The sequence below is a fragment of the Leptidea sinapis genome, chromosome 32 (genome assembly GCF_905404315.1).
Source record: "Leptidea sinapis chromosome 32, ilLepSina1.1, whole genome shotgun sequence".
In the NCBI taxonomy this organism is placed as follows: domain Eukaryota; kingdom Metazoa; phylum Arthropoda; class Insecta; order Lepidoptera; family Pieridae; genus Leptidea; species Leptidea sinapis.
In genome coordinates, this window is record NC_066296.1 from 1106229 (window position 1) to 1128445 (window position 22217).

The 22217-nt window shown below is 36.4% G+C and overlaps 2 protein-coding genes across 3 annotated transcripts in view; one reads left to right on the forward strand and one right to left on the reverse strand.

The window, feature by feature from the left end:
* Window positions 1-3628: 3628 nt before the first annotated feature.
* Window positions 3629-15165, reverse strand: LOC126974353 (eukaryotic translation initiation factor 4E type 2). The gene is made up of 4 exons (XM_050821816.1): window positions 14687-15165; window positions 8353-8517; window positions 7823-7945; window positions 3629-6473 (listed from the first exon to the last, which is right to left on the reverse strand). The coding sequence occupies exons 1-4, from the start codon at window positions 14918-14920 to the stop codon at window positions 6141-6143; spliced, it is 855 nt and encodes a 284-aa protein (XP_050677773.1). The 5' UTR covers window positions 14921-15165; the 3' UTR covers window positions 3629-6140.
* Window positions 15166-19166: 4001 nt separating this feature from the next.
* The window catches only part of LOC126974343 (cell division cycle protein 16 homolog), a 34171-nt gene continuing 31120 nt past the window's right edge, over window positions 19167-22217 (forward strand). Inside the window, exons 1-3 of one of the 2 annotated variants that reach the window (XM_050821801.1) lie at window positions 19167-19603; window positions 21097-21257; window positions 21963-22095. In XM_050821801.1, coding sequence (XP_050677758.1) covers window positions 19514-19603; window positions 21097-21257; window positions 21963-22095 — 384 coding nt within the window. In that variant the 5' untranslated portion in view covers window positions 19167-19513. Of the gene's footprint in view, window positions 19604-20534; window positions 20689-21096; window positions 21258-21962; window positions 22096-22217 lie in introns of those variants that run through there. The other variant, XM_050821803.1, reaches the window with a different exon arrangement.

A 22217-nucleotide genomic window follows, 5' to 3' on the forward strand; every position in this document is an offset into this window, starting at 1 on the left:
TTGCAGGCGGTGGCTTTTAGTGAAGTACTGTCTCGTCTTACTGAGTGCTTTTTAGATGCCAGTTTGGCCAGACTTTGCAAAGCATATAGTCTCGATTTCAGACACAAGTTTGTTCTGGGACATGTTGGCACGGCCGGCGTAGGAAGCATACCCTGTGCTGTCGTCTGCATAGCAATGAATACTGCTGATTTGCAGCATATCATTGATGTGCAGAAGAAACAGTGTAGGCTTGTAGGGTAACCGCTTGCACCCATTTATGGGAGAGGTATGCAAGAAGATCACGAGCTGAGCTACCCTGACGGAAACCGTACTGGCAGTCGCTGATCAGCTCGTGCTCCTCTAGGTATCCCTTAAGCTGGCGGTAGATGAGGCGGTACTTTGGAGAAAATGGAGGTAATGGCAATGGGGCGGTAGTTAGACGGATCCAAGCGTTCACCTTTCTTAAGGATCGGGTGCACTAAAGCCGCCTTCCATCATTTCGGGACTGACGGGACGCATGATGTAGGAGAGCCGGAAAAGACCGGTAAGGACCGGCGCCAGTTCCGGAGCACATGTCCGCAGCACTATCGGGGGAATGCCATCGGGCTCGCTCAATTTGTGAATGTCCAGGGTGAGAAGCGCCTTAGGCATGGCGTCATGCCGGATTTTTACCTCCGACATGTATGACTCACACCACGGAATTTGCGGTGGTGGTCATCCAGAGTCGAGTTAGACGCGAAGAGGGAGCCCAGGTGTGTATATTCCGGTTTTGTTTTCAGTGGTCCAACGACCCCAGAGTAGGGTCAACGGAAACGGTAGACGTCCCAATGTGAGGTCCGTCTGCATGATCGGTGGTACGTGAGCCTAGCCATTCGGCGTGGTGGGCGTTTAAATCGCCAAGAAACACGATCTCAGCAGTATAGATCTGCTCCAATACGGAATCTGTAGCCATTTGGATGTGCTCGAGGAGTCGGTCAGTGTCTGCGTTACCGTTAGGGAACCTATACCTACGGGCATGCGTAGATTCGCGGATGGTCGTCGCAGTCTACACGCAGCCAGATGATGGATAAGAGCGTCGAGAACAGACATCCTCCCTGACGTAAACGCATATGCCAGCCCGCGGTATAAAGGAGTGTTCCAGATCATACCGCGGGTATGCGAGGTAAGAAGAATTAGCCCCTCTCTGGCTGATTCATATCTGTGTCAGGGCATAACACTACCATCGTTTGACAGCGTTAAATGTTGTCTTTATACTGCACGAAAACAAAACTCAATGTTAAGAAGACTGTTTTCTAGCAGATTATCAAAATGTGGCGATAGTAGGATAATCATATTTGCGACAAATGATGCCAAATAAAAACTATAGACGAGTATTTTTGCGATGCTTCTTTTAAGAGTGTCCCACCTCCTTTTGCTCAATTATTTTCAATCCACGGTGATTTCGGGACCACATCCAAAATGACTCATTTAGTGCCGTTGATTCATGTTCTTGTGAGTAATAAAAATGAAGAGTCTTATATAACGTTGTTCGACATCATCAAAAGCATTTTTCCCACTTGGTGTCCTAAAAAGTTCCACGCAGATTTTGAGATTAGCGTCACCAAAGCTATTAAAAGTATTTTCTCCGATGTAGATATAAAAAAATGTTACTTTCATTTCTGCAACAGTTTCTGGCGCAAATCAAAATCGATTGGTATAAATGGAAAGTTACACAGACGAATTGTTGGTTTATGCACAGTGTTACCTCTCGTGCCTCCAGATTTTATCACTGACGGATGGGATTATATAAAAAATGAAGCCAAAGATTTGGGTGCCTCAGTTGGCAAAGTAAAAGATTTTTTAGAGTAGGTACATGAAGAAATACTGGCTCAAACATGAAAGTTTCATTGCAGAATGGAACGTTTACGGAGAATGACTCAGAACAAAAAATGTTTGTGAAAGTTGGCACTCTTCACTTAACAAAAATTATGTTAATACATTATTAACTGTCTTAAAAGAGGATATGGAAATTGTCATTGAAAAAAGCCCAAGGAAAAAGAGACAAATTGATCATTAATTCCCAAACGAAACTTATTAATAATAATATTTCTTTGGGCCATTTTATGGAAATACTTCGCTAATTAATATACCTATGTACAAAAGTTATATATCTTTGCCTATTTCGACATATTATGGTACTTATTACACCACTAACTTTTTAACTAATTTTATATCTTAATAAAGTAGTGTAGTTAAACCCGCGGTGTGAAGGCGAGGAAAAAACAATTTCCATCCTTAATCATTCGTTATCTAAACTATTGAGAATGTCGATATCATGAGAATAGAAATTGACACATCACTTATATAAATTACCAACAGGGTGTAGTAAAACCATTGGTGTGACCACGAGTCGTGAATGCCCTGTTTTAGAAATCAACAATGAGATATTGTACGAAGCTCGAAGTCCGTCATCGTCTTGCTTAGAAGCTGATGAAAAAAGTTTTGATATAGTTGGCTGAATTTCGTATTTCTTTTTCATGAAAATAAAAATAGGTCACATCTTTGCCTTTCTTATCCGGGTGTATTTTAAAATGATCTTGAAGTCTAGAAGGCTTCATTACTTCATTTGAAAATATTTTTTTACAAATAAGGCACAATGGCGATGATGGATTTGTGGGATTTTCGATAAATCCGAATTTAATATAATCCGCACAATACTGCCGCCTCCTCTTTTTTGCTTCCGACATGGTTTGCAATTTATAGATACGTGAGTAAAAGATAAACTTCTTAAACCCTATTCTCAAATGCGCGCGATAATGCAAAAAAATGAACAATCATTGCCTTTATATAGGTTGGGGATATTAAACATGTAACGACAGGAATAAGATAAAAATGCAGTGACTCGATTAGAACACCCGGCGCGAAAGGTAAGGGCGGACGCCGCGCGAGGCAAGGGCGACGCGAGAGCAGACATGCGGGCTCAGACCTATCGACGCATGTACGTCACTTGCTGACTCCCGAATGCCCCGAAGAACCTGACAAACAAAAAATTTAAAAATAAAAACCATTCGGCCATTTTAGTGATATAATAAATCTGAAATTTTATGGTAGGGGTTTACCACGGCAACAAACCGGTTCGCTTGTCAGTTTAGATTATAAACATACACAAAACATCGATTAATAATTATTAATTAATGTTTTGTGTATGTTTATTTTATTATAATTTTAACAAATAAGAATTATCTTTTGGAAATTAAAATTTATATAATCTTAATATCTGTACTTTAACCTCGATTGCAGTACTTTTTATTTTATAGTTTTTAGTAATGATGATTTTAATCCATTGCTCGTCCTACCAAAATACGTGCACACGTGATAAAAATGATTACAATACCTATAATAACAAAAATTAAACGATATTAATTTTTATTTTACTTTAGTACGTGATTAGCGTGCATTTTTTTTGCCTTTTTAGACTATATTTTTTAATCTACCCACGCCCCATCTGCGCCATCTCAATGCCCCCTAATTTTCTCTGGGTCTTCTACTGGCCCCCCGAAAGTCTCATACGCCCACGTTGAGAACCTATGATTTAAAGCATGAGTGTAGATAAATATAATAACAGGGCTGGACATAAATTATGAAACACAAAGTCTATGAAAAAAAAACATTAAAAGTATGAAAATCTTTATTAACTGTATAGCAGTTTCTATGAAGAATTTGTGAGTTGTCTATGGCGAGTCTCACAAAGATATATCTGAACACAGAGACACCGACACGGCTAGTCTCACTCCACCTTACACCACACAAAGGAAGACTTAACAGAAACCATAATATTAATCTGCCAGCAATAATACAAAAATGTAAGATAATATACAGTAACATGTGAATGTTGTGTCCTCCCAATACATAGCATATTATATGTATAATTTAATAATTCCATTTCTCTGCAGAACTTTGATGAATATTATTGGCATTTAGATACAATTTAAAAAAACGTGTAAATTGCATACAATGGTGCCAATTATATATGCCTCATGATTTCCTTAATTTTATTTATAATAACTACCTACATATTAAATAATAATATAGGTACCTACTCGTAACCATTGAGGTAATACATACTGGAGAAGTTATTCCAATCATATAATAAGGAAACTTGAAACTGGCCAAACAGGCGACCAACAGAACATTATAATATACTCTTAACAGATTTTTATACATAATAACTAGCTGACCCAGCAAACGTTGTATTGCCGATATTAAAATCGCGATACAAAAGTAACTGTTGATCGTAGATGGGTGAAAATTTGAAGTTGTATGTTTTTTTAATGCCACATTTAAAAACAAAAAATTTCGTCCAAAAATTAAAAAAAAAAATTAAGGGAGAACAACCCTTATTACTTAGGGGTATGAAAAATAGATGTTGGCCGATTCTCAGACCTACTCAATATGCTCACAAAATTTCATGAGAATCGGTCAAGCCGTTTCGGAGGAGTACGGGAACGAACATTGTGACACGAGAATTTTATATATAAGATTAATCAGACAAGACTAATGTTTACACAGGGACTGGATAAATTATTTTTCGAATTCAAAACTCTTTGAATATTGAATGAATATTATTCAGATATATGTCTTATGTATATTCATTTGTCTGTCTACATATGTAAGTATATGAAATTTAGATTAGATATGTTACTTATAAGGAAACTGTATAAGTTTTGTCAAAAATGGTTCTATACTGTTTCAAAATATAAAATGTTGTGTGTAATAATAATCCATATCTCTCTCTTCTCTCTCTAATCTCATGTTTTTACTTAATATTAGATATTTGTATATAAAGATATATACATCATATTAATAAACACTATACTATGTAGCTATAGAGTACATATATACATGATGACACAACAATATGAGTTAAATTGACAGAATAAATAACATTGTCTGTTTTAATGATAATAACTTGTTGAACCTAAACTCAATGTCTTTTACTTGTGTCTTGAGAGATTTAAAACGGTATCGGAGTACACATGAAGGTATATTTTAAATGTCCATAGCTTGTGCTACAAACTATCAAGGTGAGATGTGTTCTCTAGTAGCTAGTACATATTACCTCAACACTCCTAACAATGTTTCTATTACAGATTATATTGAACCTGCGACAAATTTATGTCAATATCACATCAAGATTACACAACATCATTCATAAAAACACATAATATGAAAATCAAATATTGAAAAAACAGACAAAGCGTGTATGTTTATATATCACAGAATAAATGAATAGTGAGTCACAACATATTGGATGCACAAAGTAAAAATTAGTTAGTGTTGTGTAGTGACACGACAGCCTGCACTCGCACAGCAAAATTACATATGAAAGTGACAGACATATGATGTTCTATACTTATCCAACACATAATAATATTACTACAATGTCATTTGGAGTAGTTTTTTTCAAAGTACTATCCACAAAATTGATTCAGTCATAAAAACAGTTTATATTTGCATAAAAATTATTGTGTGACAATTGGTATGGTATGGTATGGACAGTATCTAATAAACTGATAACAGGTACTCAGGAAATGTATGTTCAAGCGAAATTCGACCAACTTGTTAATTATCATTGTAGGAAAATCACAATAAGGTGGGTAACAATTCAATTTTGTTGATGACTTTCATTTCAAACTCATACAATGATAACCATCAAAATAATATAACAGAATTAAATGCAACAAGTAGTGTCGGAAAAGTGACAATATGCTGATTGACATGACAAATTGAATTGAAAATTATTTTCTATAAAAATGCAGGAAACAGGAATACTTTTCCAAGTTAGAATCCTGGTATATTTGTAGACAAATATTGACATGATAATGGAGCTGTGTCGGTTATAAACTTATTGTAGTATTTTCATTGTTACAAAGTTGTACTGTGATACCTATTAAATGAATTATTCTCAAATAATAGTGATAAGTTTAAATAAAAACATCGTATTAGTAAAATCATTGAAAAACATTGGTGCTTTAACTGACAATAGTTGTCGCACCTATCATGTGGTAGTGGTTAAAGATAGCTTGTTAATAACTGGAGTGTGGTGTTTTTACATTAACTTCAAAGTGTCACAGAGCTTTGCGGAATTGGCAGCGTAGAATCGAGTGAGACCTTGTCGCGTGTTACGTGCGACTATCGTTGCTGGGGACGGGGTCATGTGTCGTGTTGTCAGCGGACTCTTGCCTCGGGCTGGTCACAGATTCCTGTCGCGACGTGTTGGCAGAGTCCGGTTGCGTCGTGCTCGCGGGCTCCTGTCGCGAAGTGCTAGTGGAGTCCTGTCGCAAGAAGGTCGGTGACTCTTGTAGCGAGTGTGTCCTCAAGATGCGGTCGCTGTGCGCCTTGTACACGATGGGCAGGGTCGGCGGGAGCTGCATCACTCGTCGCATGGTGTCGCGCACTCGCGCCGCTATCACCGTGTCCGCTGCTGTCCGGTGCCACACTGCTATGCGGTCCTCCTGCAAATTTCCAATCATTAAATTAAACACAAATAGAATTTGAATACAACATTTTTTGAACGACGCAGGACACAAACCCGCGAGCTCTCGCTTTCCGTGCGAGTGCTCTTCCGACTGATGAGCTAACCGTTCGAGTGACGTATCGTCATAAAATCTTGTATGCTTTGTTCAACTCGCAGGTTGTGGATTCATCAGAGTTGACCGAGAGGTTGAGCAGGTTATCAACTGTAAAGTAGACCCTGTAGTTGAAGCCATAAATTTATTTGTGTGTTAATCCTAGAAGTTAGTGTTATCACTATAAAAACATAAAAAATCATTAAATTATTATAAGCAATATTTTTCGATTTATTAAGAATGCATACTCTGAACGGAGGAGTTGGTGATGAACACACACAGTTACATTTTCTATTAGGCAGACGTAAACACTAATATAATGTTACAGACTGGCTGTATATCTCATTCTGCATCTCTAAATCGTTTAGCCGTTTCCGTGACTAAAATGCACAAACAGACAAAAAATCTGAAAACAATATTTCGGTATGGCCCAGATTGCTTTTATGAAAAAAATGTATGGTGCACGGCAATTTCACGATTTCATTATGTAGATTTGTCCATAATTACTTACTGTTATAATAATAAAAAAGGAACAATAATATTACAAATCGTTTCTACAATCTCATGGGAATGTCTTTTATGTCTGGGTTCAACTCTGTGAAAGCATTTTTTATTGCTTGCATGGGACGAATTATTATAGCCACTTAAAAAATATTCAAACATCGAAAAAATGGAAGTTTGTTGTCATAGAGCAATTATGGTGAAGATCGATCGATACGTCGGGGCTGACTCTACGCGAGATTCGACATCATTGTTCGAAGTTTAATGCAATAGATATCTGCTGATCATATGATTAAACATGGTGTTAAATCATATGTTCAGAAGCAGTTCATGGTGTTTACAACACACTCGAGTGGGTTATTAAGGATTTTCTTCAAGGTTCAGTTCTCAGCTCTCTACTATACAAGCTGAATACTTTTCATATTTCTAGCACAGTGACCTCAAAAGGCTTGCAGATGTGATATAAATTCTAGAACCACTAATTTATTATAATACCGGTTGGCCAAAAAGTTTTGGGTCAAATACAAGGGGGTTAGGTGAGGTCATTAGCAAAATAAAGTTCTACGATCAACCTCGGAAGAGTTATGATTTATATTTAGTGTTTTATGAAAATGGGACTGCAAATGCTGAAAAAAATTTACTCTTTGTAACATTGCAAGCTGTGTTGCAAAATTTATTTCTAGCGACAAACTATTAAGGTATTTTTTGATCTGAAACTTTCAGTAGTAACTAACCTGGAACCTCACAGATAGCACAATGCCACACATCTCCCCACCTACCAGGAACTGTTCACCGAGCATTGCCATGCATAGTTCCTCCCAAGCAGGGCCCGTTTCTGCTTTCTTGAGTTTCACAACCTGTAATTTATTTTGCATACAAAATTATTTTATGTATAAAGCACTGCACTGGCTAGAATTGGTTCAGTACTGATCTAAATATAGTTCTACAATTTTGCCCACCAGTTGACCTTTAGGGATTCAATACAGTTTTGGATTACATCTGATGTTTCAGGAGTGATTCTCATGACAACTTGGGAATGAAGTAATCACCCTCAGGCTATTTAATTAATAAAATTGATTTTCATGCAATTTAAAAAAAAAAATATTCTACCTATTTGGGGCACCTTAAGTTGCTATAGAATATGAGTATATATGAGATCTTGTGGGGTAAACTCCAATGTCTGTTTTAATATTAATTATAATATAAAATAATAATAATTATAATATAAAATTTGTGAATTCATAAAAAAAAATATATAACTCACCCATTTCCCTCCATTAACATTAGCGGGATCTTCCCACATAGGTTTGATTCCAACTTTAAACAAATGCAGGTCAGAGTTGGGTGGCAGCTGACATGGTCGTATTAAATGGGTGTATAGACCCCACCACTGCTCAACAGATCCAACAACACCTACTAACTCTAATCCCTGTGTGACATTAAATTGAAATTATATATCCTACTTTAGAAAAAATAACATTACCCTAATTAAAAAGTTGAACAATTCATCAGAGAAGAGAGAGAGAGACACATTACTTTTATTCAATCATTTATATTATATCACCTTAGTATTAGTATTATTATATAGTATTTTTGGAACATACTGACACTCAATTTCTTGCCACTGTTTTCACTTCTCTCACAAACCATTTCAGTTAGTGTAGGGATTGGACTTAGTATCCCGTAGCACAAATTAGGAGGTAAAAAATAATGTAATCAATAGAGCTTTCGTCCACTATTATAATAATACTATTATTATTACTGTAGCATTATAATCGTGGATTAAAGCTTTATCAATTACAATATTTTTTACCTCAAAATTCATGCTATGGTACACTAAGTTTTAACCTAGTGTAGTGCTAGTTAATTACTTTAAAACAGTATAAAAATAGTGATATTATAAAAGATAGATAGAAAAGATCATACAAAACAGGCAACATCAGTCCATCACCATACCGTATGAATACAACGACACGGCGGGTATTAACACACATATAACTGACTTATCTCATGCATTAATCAACAGCTATGAACAGACGTGCCCTCTTACTTCGACAAAGTCCATTTCAAGCAACAGATCTGCGTGGTGGGGTCCAGAGCTGGAAAGGCTGCGAGGCAAAGTAAGGAAGCTGTTCAACAGAGCCAAGAACACCCGGGCACCAGACGACTGGGACGCGTACAAGCAAGCCCAGTGCCGGTTCAAGAAGCGTATCCGCGATAGGAAGAGGGAAGGATGGAGACGCTTCTGCACCAGTATAGAACCCACTAATCAAGCGGCTAAAGTTAAAAACATACTTTCACGCGATCCAGAGCGAGACTTAGGTTGCCTGAAAAAATCTGACGGAACGCACACCAAATCCGACACCGAGACCTGCGAATTGCTCCTGAAAACTCACTTCCCTGGCTGCCGCATCACCAACAACCAGTCGTGGAATGAGGCGTCGCAGAGTAGCACACCGGATCAGACGGATTGGACCACAGCTCACAGGGTGGTAGGCACAGATAAGGTAATGTGGGCAATCAATAGCTTTCTTCCATTTAAAACAGGTGGCCTTGACGGTATTTTTCCGGGGCTGCTACAATGGGGAGACACCGGGGTGCTGGCCCTGCATCTCACAGCTATATACAGGGCCTGTCTAGCACACCGATACGTGCCACTCCAATGGAGGGAGGTGAAAGTAGTATTTATCCCTAAGCCCGGCAAGAGTGACTACACGAATCCCAAATCGTTCAGACCAATCAATCAGTCTTACATCCTTTCTGATGAAGACTTTAGAAAGACTTTGCGATAGGGATATTAGGGAAAATGCTCTCCTACACAAACCACTACACATCAACCAACATGCCTATAGTCAAGGCAAATCAACTGAATCTGCCCTTTACTGCGTAACATCACTTGTAGGTAAAGGTCTATCACGTAAACAATCAACTTTAGGTGCATTTATTGATATTGAAGGCGCCTTTGACAAAACTCCTTTTACTAGCTTAGGCCGAGCGCTAGCTGAACACAATGTCGATCCTACAATTGCCGGATGGATAGACAACATGTTGAGGCACAGAGCGTTAAGTTTTACTGTGAACACCAGCACAAGATGTGTGGTGGCAACTGGATGCCCACAAGGAGGGGTACTCTCACCACTGCTTTGGAACCTTGTGGTGGACGAGCTCATCGCGGAGCTAAACAGAAAGAAACTATACACAGTAGGCTATGCGGACGATCTCGCCATTCTAATAACAGGTCCATTCGAGAATGTCCTATGTAATCTCATGAGATCTGCTTTTAAGATAATCGAGGAATGGTGCACACAACATCGGCTAACCGCTAATCCATCAAAGACTGAGCTAATACTTTTCACTAACAAACGCAATTTTGGCAATCTTACATTACCTAAGTTGTTCAATACCGAGATAAGCCTTACTAAAGAAGTTAAATACCTGGGGGTCATACTGGACAGTAAGCTGCTTTGGAATAAACACATAGACCACAAGCTGGAAAAAGCATGTATAATATTTTGGCAGTGTAGAAGACTCGTAGGGAGAACCTGGGGTCTTGCTCCAAAGATATGTAAATGGCTATATACAGCAGTTATTAGACCAATTATCACCTACGGAGCAATAGCTTGGTGGCCCAGGACAGAGCTAACAACATAACTGGTTGCATGCGCACTACGCCAACATCTGCCCTAGAAACCATTCTAGGGTTCACACATACATATCAAAGGACACAGCGGTTCGTTGGGGAACGATGCAGCGGCTGAACTTGCAAGGCGGAGGTCGGAAACGCAAGTGGCTGGCCCAGGGCCAGTCCTGCCGCTACCCTTCAGCCAAATGCGGTCATGGATACGCTCTCTCACCAACAACCTACATGGAACCCGATGGACAAATGTCTCAGGCTGCAGACAGTCGAAAGAGGCGATTCCTGCACTATCGCCCAAACAGACACGTCGACTTATTAGCCTAAACAGACATGACATCCGAATTATGGTCGGCACCCTAACGGGTCACACATCAATGAACAAACACCTATTTACAATCGGCGTTACGGACAGTCCCTAAGTGCAGGGGCTGTCTAACCGAAGATGAAACGGTCACTCACGTAATCCTGGAATGTGCTCGGGTGGCCAACCAACGGGCACAAACCTTAGTAAATACAAGGTCGCTCCAGGAAGTCTGCGAACACCCCAGGAGTGTTCTGAACTTCTGGAAGGAGCTGGGCTGGTTGGAATGACTGGCCAACACTGTACGCAAAATGGACCCAATTAAGCGGTCTAATTGCGGAAACAGAAGCCCTTTACCAATACCAATACAGGCAACATTCACCAAATGTAAGTGTTACTGCTAGAGATAATCATAATAAAAAGCTCATAAATATTGTTCACCAGAACATACAAGGTATCATAAGTAAGGAATTAAAAATTGAAATGTTTTTGAGCTGCTGTAATATAGATATATTATGAATTACAGAACATTGGCGTAAAAGTCATGAGCTCCAGTTAGTTTAAGAGAACATAAAGTAGTCAGTTCGTTTTGTAGAAGTAGATTGTTAGTGTTACTATTGAGCAAGACTAACATGAAGACATATTGTAATGTATTGTATAAGATGAAGCTATAATGTTTATTTTTATTGTAATTATCTTACTTTGAATGCATCTCTTAAAATCAGCCATTATTGTTCAACATGTAAATAATTAAAATAGTTTGAAAAGTAGTCAGTTCGTTTTGTAGAAGTAGGGCAATACATGGAGGTTCCCTAATTATTATTAATAATAGATTAAAATGTAAAAATAGAAGAGATATTGATAATCTCTCTATAGAAGAACTAATTGAGATAGCTTGTATAGAACTAGAGCAATTTATTATTGTAAGTGTATACCGCCCACTGCATCATATGAACAATTCCAACATAGAATGGAGGAGGTACTATCAAAATTTAGCAAAACCAGCAAGTCAATTATAGTGTGTGGAGATTTTTATATAAACTTGCTTGAACCTTCAGCCAATTGTACTAGCCAAAAAAATTTATTTCAGTTTTAATTTGTTCAATGTATTTTGGGAACCTACTAGAATCACTTCTACAACAGCAGCCTGTTTAGATAATATTTTTACAAATGTTACTATTACTAGTAAACTCATAATAATTCATAATCTTCAGTCCCACCATAGTGGGCAACTTATAAAAGTAAATACAAGATTGGAGAATGTCAGACCAAAAAAGGTAACGATTATACCAGTTACGGGTAGCCGTCTTGAGAGGTTTAGAGATAATTTGGTAAATACTATATCATTTTTACACTGTGGTGAAACTGCTAATTTTCACTATAACTTAGTCTTCAATTCCTTCTGTGAGGAATTTGACAGGATTTTTACTCCAGTAATGGTAACAGTAAACAACAAACATTTTTTAATGATTGGGCAACAATGGGTATCCACAAAAGTCGTAAACTCCTCCACAAAAGGTCATACCTTTATTATGAGAAACATTACAATAATAGTAAAGAATTTAAAATTTATGTAAAAAAATACTCCAAGCTCTTTAAAGTAGTTTGTCATGAAATGAAAACAGGTTTCATTGCAGATAAAATTAAAAGCAGTAATAATAAGTAAAAGCGACTTGGAGTGTAATTAACAATGAAACTGACATGACCAAAGACTTTAACTCTTCACCAAAAGCAGCACATGATATGCTTAAATTACACATACCAGTATCTTCCACTGATTTGAAATTTAAGTATGTCACAGGTAGCAATATAATAAAAATCTTCAAATTAATTAACCTATAAAATACAAAAGACCTTGCCATTCAACTAATATTGTAAAATACATACTTGACATTATAGCACCTGAATTAGCAATAATATTTAATGAATGCATAGGTAAGGGTGTGTTCCCTCACCTCATAAAATACAGCAATGTGCAAACCTTTGTTTAAATCGGGCAGTTCTTTGACCCTGCTAATTTCAGACCTATTTCAGTGCTGCCTGTTTTTAGTAAAATTTTTGAAAAACTTTTGCTTCAACAGCTACAAATGCATTTTTGTAAATTAATGAACAAAAATCAATTTGGTTTCACTAGGGGCTTATCAACAAATAATGCGGGTACTGGACTCATTCAGCACATCTTTGATGCCTGGGAAGAGTCACAGGACCCATTGGGCATTTTTTGTGATTTGTCCAAAGCATTTGACTGTGTCCACCATGAAACTTTACTCCTAAAGCATTAGGGAGTGAAAAATAGAGCCCTAAATCTGTTCAAATCATATTTAGGTGAAAGAGTTCAGATAGTCAATGTAAATGGCAAACGGTCTTTGTGTTGCTTTTAGTCGAATAATCTGCACTTATACTGTTTAAGTTTAAAACACAGTGTTTACACCAAACCCAGCGGAGGTACAAACAAACATACTTATAAATGACCCGAGATTGGAACTTGTGGACACTACGGTCTTCTTGGGTATCACATTAAATAAAAACCTTCAGTGGGGTCCACATATTGCCCATCTAGCAGATAGACTCAGCCCTGCGGCATATGACATTAGAAAGATTAGAGAGTACATGAATGTTGCTACCGCTAGATTAGTGTACTTCAGTTATTTTCACAGCATCATGATGTACGGTATTTTACTATGGGGTCATGCTGCTGACATTAATATACTCTTTGCTCTGCAAAAGAGAACTGTTCATGCTATATATCAGCTTGGTTATGGGCAGTTTCTCAAAGAAAAATTTTAAGACTATAAATATTATGACTGTCAGTATATTTATGAAAATTTAATATGTTCACAAAAATTTTCACCTTTTTGCTCTTAATAGTGACTTTCATTATTATAACACTAGAAATAAGGGATTGCTTGTAGTGTAGTAACTAATTCTAGTAGGCTTCATAAGATACATAATAGATTTAAGGGTAAATGTATACACTTCTATAATAAAGTCCCAGCCACTGTTCAAGCATTATCTATAAATAAAGTTAAAATGGCTCTGTTATAAATCCTATTACTCCACAGCTGAATATCTAAATGATTGGACAGCCTGGGACTAGATTGTGATTATTTTATAGCATTAGAAATGACATCAAAAAGAATTCTAAAGGAATCAATTTTGAGAAAATAAATGCCTTTTTTTTTATTAATGGACACATTCTTAGTTAAATCTATCTAGCTAGTGTTAAAGTAGAATTACTTATTAGTGTAATTTAACGCTAGATTGTAATGAAAGTGGGGCAACATTATAATATTATTTAGTTCACAAGAGAAAAAAAGTGATATTCAAAGGTTAGAAAGTAATTTTAACTCGGTTTCAGTGTAATTATGGGGATCACATAAAAAATAATTTTGTAATTCACATTGCTAAAACAGAAATCTGATAATTCACAAAGCAACTTTGTTTTTTTTTTTGGAAATGTTATTATTAGATATGATACTAATATATTATTTACTTTGAGAAAAAAGGTTTTATGGGACTAGTAACTCTTGCCTAAATGAATGACCTACCAAATAATACGAAACATGAATAGTTTCCTCAGGGAAATAAGAGGAGTTCCATTTCAGTAACGAAAAGAAAACTTCTTCTAATAGCTACTAGTAATAAGTTTTCTGTGGCTACCTCTCCGTAACCGCTGATGGTCGCAGACAGCTCTCTGGTGGGCGGCCGCCGCGAAAACCACATCCAGTAATTATACTCCAATTTGTGCTCATGTGGTGGGACGTAGTGCTCAAACGGGTTTTCGGGGTTTCTATCATCTTCCTCGTCGCCTCCGTGGTCTTGTTGTTCAACGTCTCCAATTCTGCGCTCAGGTACGTTCAAATTATAGAATTTGCACATTTTCCTTTCAGTCATGTTACGCCAACAATTACATGATTTCTTAACGGCCTAACCTAGGACACGTTGCTATTATGATCAAGACTACTATTTAAAATATATTAAAAAATTCGGTGTAACAGAAGTAACTATATGTATGTACTATTTCACTAATTATTCAATATTTATTTTTATTATTTAGTTCTTTCAGCAATTTCTTTAATTATATTTTCAGCCTATTCCCTCTTTTACTGTGTATAACCTTTTTCTTTCCGTCATCAAAATAGAAACTGTCAACAGTCAAAAGAATTGACAGTTTATATTTTAAAACTTGGGTCAAGGACTAAGAACATGGAATATATATCTGTCAGAGTAAAAAATATTTATTTATCATTTGAAGTCAAGATTTTTCGCGAGGGAAACTGCACTAAATTTAATTAATAAGAACAAATTAACTAACAAGAACGTGAATTAATAAATTTTCCTTCTTTTAAATTGGCACTAGCTCACTCAAAACACCATTTCTAGCGAATCGGTAGCGGATGGGCCCTAACATCTGAAAAATACGATAGATAGACGAATGTGTGAAGATGTTCTGCTCACTAGCGGTGGTACGTTTAACTTACACGACACAACGCTAGTAGAGAAAATATTTTACAATTTTCGCTAAATTTGCAGGTTAGGTAAGTAGTTCTACTTATTTGCAGCTTTGCGTTTAACCTGCACGTTACAACTCTAGAAGTGAAGATGTTCTACTTACTCTCGGCCACATACTAAACCTAATACGATACGATACAACGCTAGTAGGAAAGATGTTCTACTCTAAATTAAACTTCTTCACTTCACGTAGAACATCTTATTTACCACAGGTAAATTATAATTAAAAAAAAACTAAATATTAACTTCTAATATTGAGAAAAACATAAGATTTAGAAAACAGTTAAGTATAAATATTAAAGAGATTTAAAAATAAGGTTACCAAAGCAGTTTCACTTCTGACATGTGTAATTAGTACGCACGTCACCCCATGTCGTATCGTACTGGAATAACCGCACAAGCAAGCTCATTCCACAGCATGGTTGTATGCGGAAGAAAGTTCCTAGAAAACCACACTTTGGAGGAACGCCACACATCCAGATGGCGGTGATGATATGTTAATTATTGATTGCGTGTCGTGCGAAGGTGGAATTCAGTGGCAAGAATAAGAGCAAATACCTCTTTGGAACACTACAACTAAATGAGGTAGAAGACACACAATGAAGTGACGTCTTTCCGCAACGCTAAGTGATCTAGCCGTTCACAGTGCACAGGGTCCCAGAAAATTCTAGCAGCTGATATTATGTTGGACACCTCCAACATACATTGCTATGCAAACGACAAACACTGGTGATGCCGTATACATGGGCCATGCAGGCCTCTCTCGGAAAAAAATTGGATGCCGGGGGAAACTTGTGTCTTCTATCGAGTCCTCACTTGAGAAGGTGGCGGAATGAGGTAAAATGAACCGTGTCCCAGAAGACTCAAGTTTACGCATTACCTCCTATAAATATCGGAGGTCGTTTTCTAATTATAGAGCAAAATGCGACTCAGTGCCGCACAATGCCGAATTGTGCTAATGCTTGATTGGAACGTGAATTCGTTTTCAAATGCACTGAGTTCAGTGTCTGAAACCTTTCATCCATACTTATATTTATTTTTTTAACACAGTCTGAATTATCTTTTATTATTTCCAAAAAACTACGACAAAACGATAGATTTAAATTTTTTTTAACCATAAAAATAAACTTGTCTTTGACTAATATAATAATAAAATCTCAATCGATGCCTACTTAAAGAAAAACACGTCTTGTTAATTTTCTACCACTGAGTTCACAGAACAGAAAAAACTAGTAGAAGAGGTATCATGTCATTTTACTATGTTAACCAATGTTGCCAAAATCACCCATTAATCTACAATAAGTCTTATGATATATGATATTTTATAATATGATGATTATGTACTCCAATGATGGCAAACATTCCCAGAATTAATGGTTTTCGATCTAAGTTTTACAATTCTATGACGTATTTCCTCTACTCCATGATGTGACGTATTTACTTGTGGGAGGCTCCTTTGCACCGGATGCCGGTTAGATTATGGGTAACACAACGGCGCCTATTTCTGCCATGAAGCAGTAATGTGTAAACATTACTGTGTTTTGTTCTGAAAGGCGCCGTAGCTAGTGATATTACTGGGCAAATGAGACTTGACATCTTATTTCTCAAGGTGACGAACGCAATTGTAGTGCCGCTTACAATTTTTGGGTTTTTCAACAATCTTAAGTGGCACTGAATTGTAATGGGCAGGGCATATTAATTACCATCAGCTGAAAGTCCTGCTCGTCTCATCCCTTATTTTCATTACAAGAAAATATGATGAGGTTATTCTTCTACTCCACCTCGAATCAACCTTATCGGCGGCACATCAATATAGTAGCAATATATTGTATTATTATTTAAGATATAGCAACACACAAAAATTTAATTGAATTTAATTCGAGAAATTATTATTACCAATGATAGGGAATCTCTTTATTGGACATATTTTTATTGCGGCTATGATTTCTACAGTCAAAAATGGCACAAATAGGTATATTTGTATTTTTTAAAATATAATTATGCTTCACTTGACATCAAACGACTGGTCTTACTTGAGCCTCGAGTTGGTACATTTGTACACAATAGTGGCGACAGGGTAACAACCACATGCCACTTCCACTAGTTTTTTCTGTTCCGTGACTGAGTTGGTATCGAAATCACGCGAAATCAGTTCAACTCTCAAAAAGAGTTCAACTTTTTTGACATGTTTCCCATGTCGTTCTTCTTTTAAGAATGTGCAAAATTCGATTATTAACTTTAATTTGTTTTTTTATTCAGCCGACGCGGAACTAACACGCCAGAAACAGCTCACAATATCGATGTTGCATTTGGAGACAGGACTGTTATAGAACGCACCACGAGATTTTGGTTTAAATGCTTTCGTAATGGAAACTTTGAAATGAAGAACGAACCACGTGGAAGACCGCTCACATAGGTGAATAATTGTTATTGAATTGAAAGAGATGGTGGAAGCCAATCCGAGATGATGATTTAACGTTACCTTACCAGTAATATTGACTCATTTGTGAAAAATCAATAAAATATGAAAAATGGGTGGCTCATGATTTGACTGATCTGCAAAAATAAATGTGTGTTGGAACTTGCGTTGCCTTGTTGAATCGATACAGAAATGAGGGAATATTGGATCGAATTGTGACATGCGATGAAAAGTGGATTTTTTATTATTCTATATACCTTAAGCGAAAAATGCAATGGCTGATCCCAGATCAAAAGCAGCAACAGTGTCCTAAAGCAAAGCTTACCAATAAAAAGGTAATAGTAACTATATATGGGTTGTCTCACCATGGTGTTATTCACTATGGATTTCTTCGATCTGGTCAAACAATAACGGCAGATGTCTACTATGCCGAACTCCGAACAATGATAGCAAAACTAGCAGTGAAACAGCCCTAACTCATGAACCGACCTTCACCATGAGTTCCATGATAACGCGAGATCTCATACAGCACGAGCAATCGTTTTAGCATTACGGGAACTGCAATTAGATAACATTCGTCACTCTCCGTAGACCTATTCGTGAAACCTTGCTCCGACGGACTACCTTTTTTTTTCGTGATTTGGACAATTTTCTATGTGATAATAAATAAAATAAATAAAAATAAAAAGTGTTCTTAGGAGGCAGTACAAAATGCTATTGCATAGTTTGTCGAATCTAGATTACCATTGTTCTATCGCAATGGCATATATGATTCCTTTTAGAAGGCAGCAATGTATATATAATAATGGTAATTATATTGAATAAATATGTTAAATTAAAAAAAAGTGAATTTAAATTTTTCAGTACAGTGTTTTCAGTTCTGCGATTGTGCCTGGTGGTCGGTGGGTGATATATACATTGTGTGATTATGTCTACCAAATACCACCCTACTAGTATGAATTATAAAGTCCAGTTTAAGTAAAAGTACTCTGTGGATAAAGTATTACAGTTTATTTGTAAAGCCTGTATCCTGTGGTTTTGTTTTGCAACGAAACTCTCAAAAAGCGATTCACTCGATTGTATGAAACGTGCAGTCATTGATAGATTGACAGATGACGGCTCTAATTCGTAAAAACGCAGATTGCCGAAATCTTAGCCGTATTATACATCGTCGCCAATCGCCATACTGTAATTAGTATTATTTCATCCTAAAGTCAAATCACTGTTCGTTTCATACTAAACTAAATTTAATTTGCCTAACTAGTAACTTTGTACTTTATTTACATCCTCTTTGTTGGTTTGTTTTGGTCTTGTTACCGGTGTTGGACCTACTTTAAACCGAATTAGTTTAAATATTACAATAATTATAATTTGAGGAAAAAAACAGTAAAACACACTAAATAGCTCTTAAAACATTTACTTAGAAGTAGTCTAAATCTTGTGGTTTTAGGACTTTAGCGACGAATACCAAATTTAAAAATGGTTTAAAGTTTGAAAAAGGATTAACTGCGTTCTGCATTAATAGATTACTTTCATAGTTCCTAAAAAGAATTAAAATGGCAAAGGCTGATAGCGGTAATAGAAACCGAGGTGACAATCTCAATGTGGATTTCATGCGATCTCTAGTGAAACAATATTCTGAATTAGTAAGTAATTCCTTTTAAAAAATAAACTAATCGTCTCACACTTGACAAAACAAGGATTCAGTGTTTAAATAAAACTGTATGTTAGGTTACTTTGCTTTAAAAATATATATCTTCAGATAATTGACAATGCAGGATTCAAACCCATGTCTTTGGATATTATGCCTCCAACACTAACCACTAACCTAAACATCTGAATAACACATCCATAAGTCTATGTATGTTTGTGCAACTGACCAGTTGTGTTGTGGTACATCAAATAAATATAAATAAAATGAATACCAAAGTATTTCTTGTTAAAATGATTTTGTTACACTCCAAACCTTTTTTTAATGCAAAATAAGCTGAAACATAATATAAAATAACTTCAATAATTGTAGTAGGTTGGGTCTCTTTTTGGGATGGAATTAAAAAATTAACACCCCGAAGTCTTTCTTGCAACTAATAAAAGTTATGAAAAATATAAAAAAATAATTTTTATTAGATTGTGACAGAAGCTAATCAGTGGACCACAACTTCCACTTAGTACTAGTCGGCCCTACCCCTAGGGTGTATTTAAAAGCCGGAGGCTTGGAGACCTGAATTAGTCTCAAAAACTCTTTGTATACTATCCCACACTTACAATGACCATAGTAAAATCCCTTAAAATGCTAAAGTAATGCGAAAAACGGTTAATGACCTAATAGTTCAGGCTTTAAAGGGTCAGGTAAAACATCAAAGGCAAGATACAAATAGCTTGCACACCCTTCACAAAAATATCCTATCATAAACTCAAATTGAAAAATGTAAAATAAAACTACTCCACTCCACACATTCGGAATGAAGGGTGGGGTGTTGCTGTATATACCAACCCTCCACCCTCAACCCTTAAATAAGGATGCAAATTTCTAATGCAGACCCCTCTTTTTAACTTCGGTTTCTATTTTCTTATCCACAAATAACAGTCACTATTCTTAAAGTGCCCAAAGTAATCTATATATAAAAATGAGTTGCGGTTTGTTACTCTCGCTAAAACTCGAGAACGGCTGTACTAATTTGGCAAATTTAGGTCTTGAATTATTTGTGGAAGTCCAGAGACGGTTTAAAAGGTGAATAAATAGGAAAATGCAGCTAAATTAAATAAAAACAACAAATTTGTTTTTCCTTTGATGTGTCCATACATAATTCTATGAGAGAATTGACGCACGGTTTGACAGTTCTGCTGTGAAACAATTTCATTAAGACAACAGGGTGCATATTTTACGAAGTAATTTTTGATGTTATGATATATTATTGACAATTTCATATAAAAACATTATTTTATTTATTATATACAGAACAACGTCTGTCGGGTCAGCTAGTATATATAAATATTTGTTGTTGTTCAGTATTTATATCCAAGAAATAGAGATTTGTTAGGACATATCATTATTGAAATTGGAACTTAATATGTTTTACAAATTAGGTCTTATGATAAGAGTGTAATTTTTCTGATTTAAAATTAATAATCTTACCAGGGTCAATGGACAAGTGCATTCTTTTGGGCCGATGCAGCAGCAGCATCAAGTGGCACAGAAGCAGCAAGTGGTGATGACATTTGGCTATTATCAAGTGCAATGCTGTCTAGAGGAGAACTGCACAGAGCTGCACATGCTGTTACTTCGAGAGGGTTGCACATGTAAGATCCAGTTAAATCCAAAAAACTGACTTGTACTTTCAGCATTCTGAAAAAGTACAAAAGAGTACTTAGAAAAAAAGTATAACAGAGTAATTAGAAAAAATTGTTACCCCTTCTTTCAATTGATGTTTTTAGGCTTCCGTAGCCAAATGACAAAAAACGGAACACATAGATTAGTCTAGACTCTAGTCTCTAGTCAGACTGTCTTTCTGTCCGTGTGTCACTGCCACTTTTTTTGAAACTATAAGAACTATGCTGTTGAAACTTGTTACGTAGGTGTAAGATTTTCACACAAAAATTGAAAAAAAAAGCAAATCCATTTGGGGCTCCCCATACTTAGAACAGAAACTCGAAAATTTTTATTCATCAACCCATGCATGCCTATCTATGGATAGGTCTTCAAAAATGAGATAGAGGTTTTCATATAATTTTTTTTCTAAACTGAATAGTTTGTGCGAGAGACACTTCCAAATTGGCCGCTTTTTTTGCTTTGACTTTGCAAGGTATCCTAACTTATTATGAGTTGCAAGAGAATAATCTTATGTAATTATGATAAATAACATAAAAAAAGTGCAAGGCAAAAAAATTTTTTACCCCAATTATGTATAAAAAAGCAAATTACCACTACTTAATTAATTTTATTCTCAAAACCTCAATTCCAAGAAGAACTGACTAATTAGAAACATTACACCAAACCATTATCAGGAGTCATCTGCTATGTCTGGGTGTAGCAATGAGAGCTTTTGTAGCAGCAAAGGAGCCGTCAACAGCACTCAATCTAATGGACGAATGTTACCCTTCCCTCTTGGAGCCTCGTAACATGGATCAGACACATAACGTGAGTACTGTTTAACCCTTCATGTCCTATAGCTTTAAGGATCTGTCTTGTAATATATGCTATAAGGTAACATACTGGATAGGTTCTCTCAAATACCTTGGGCATGTGTAGACTCCCGGCCT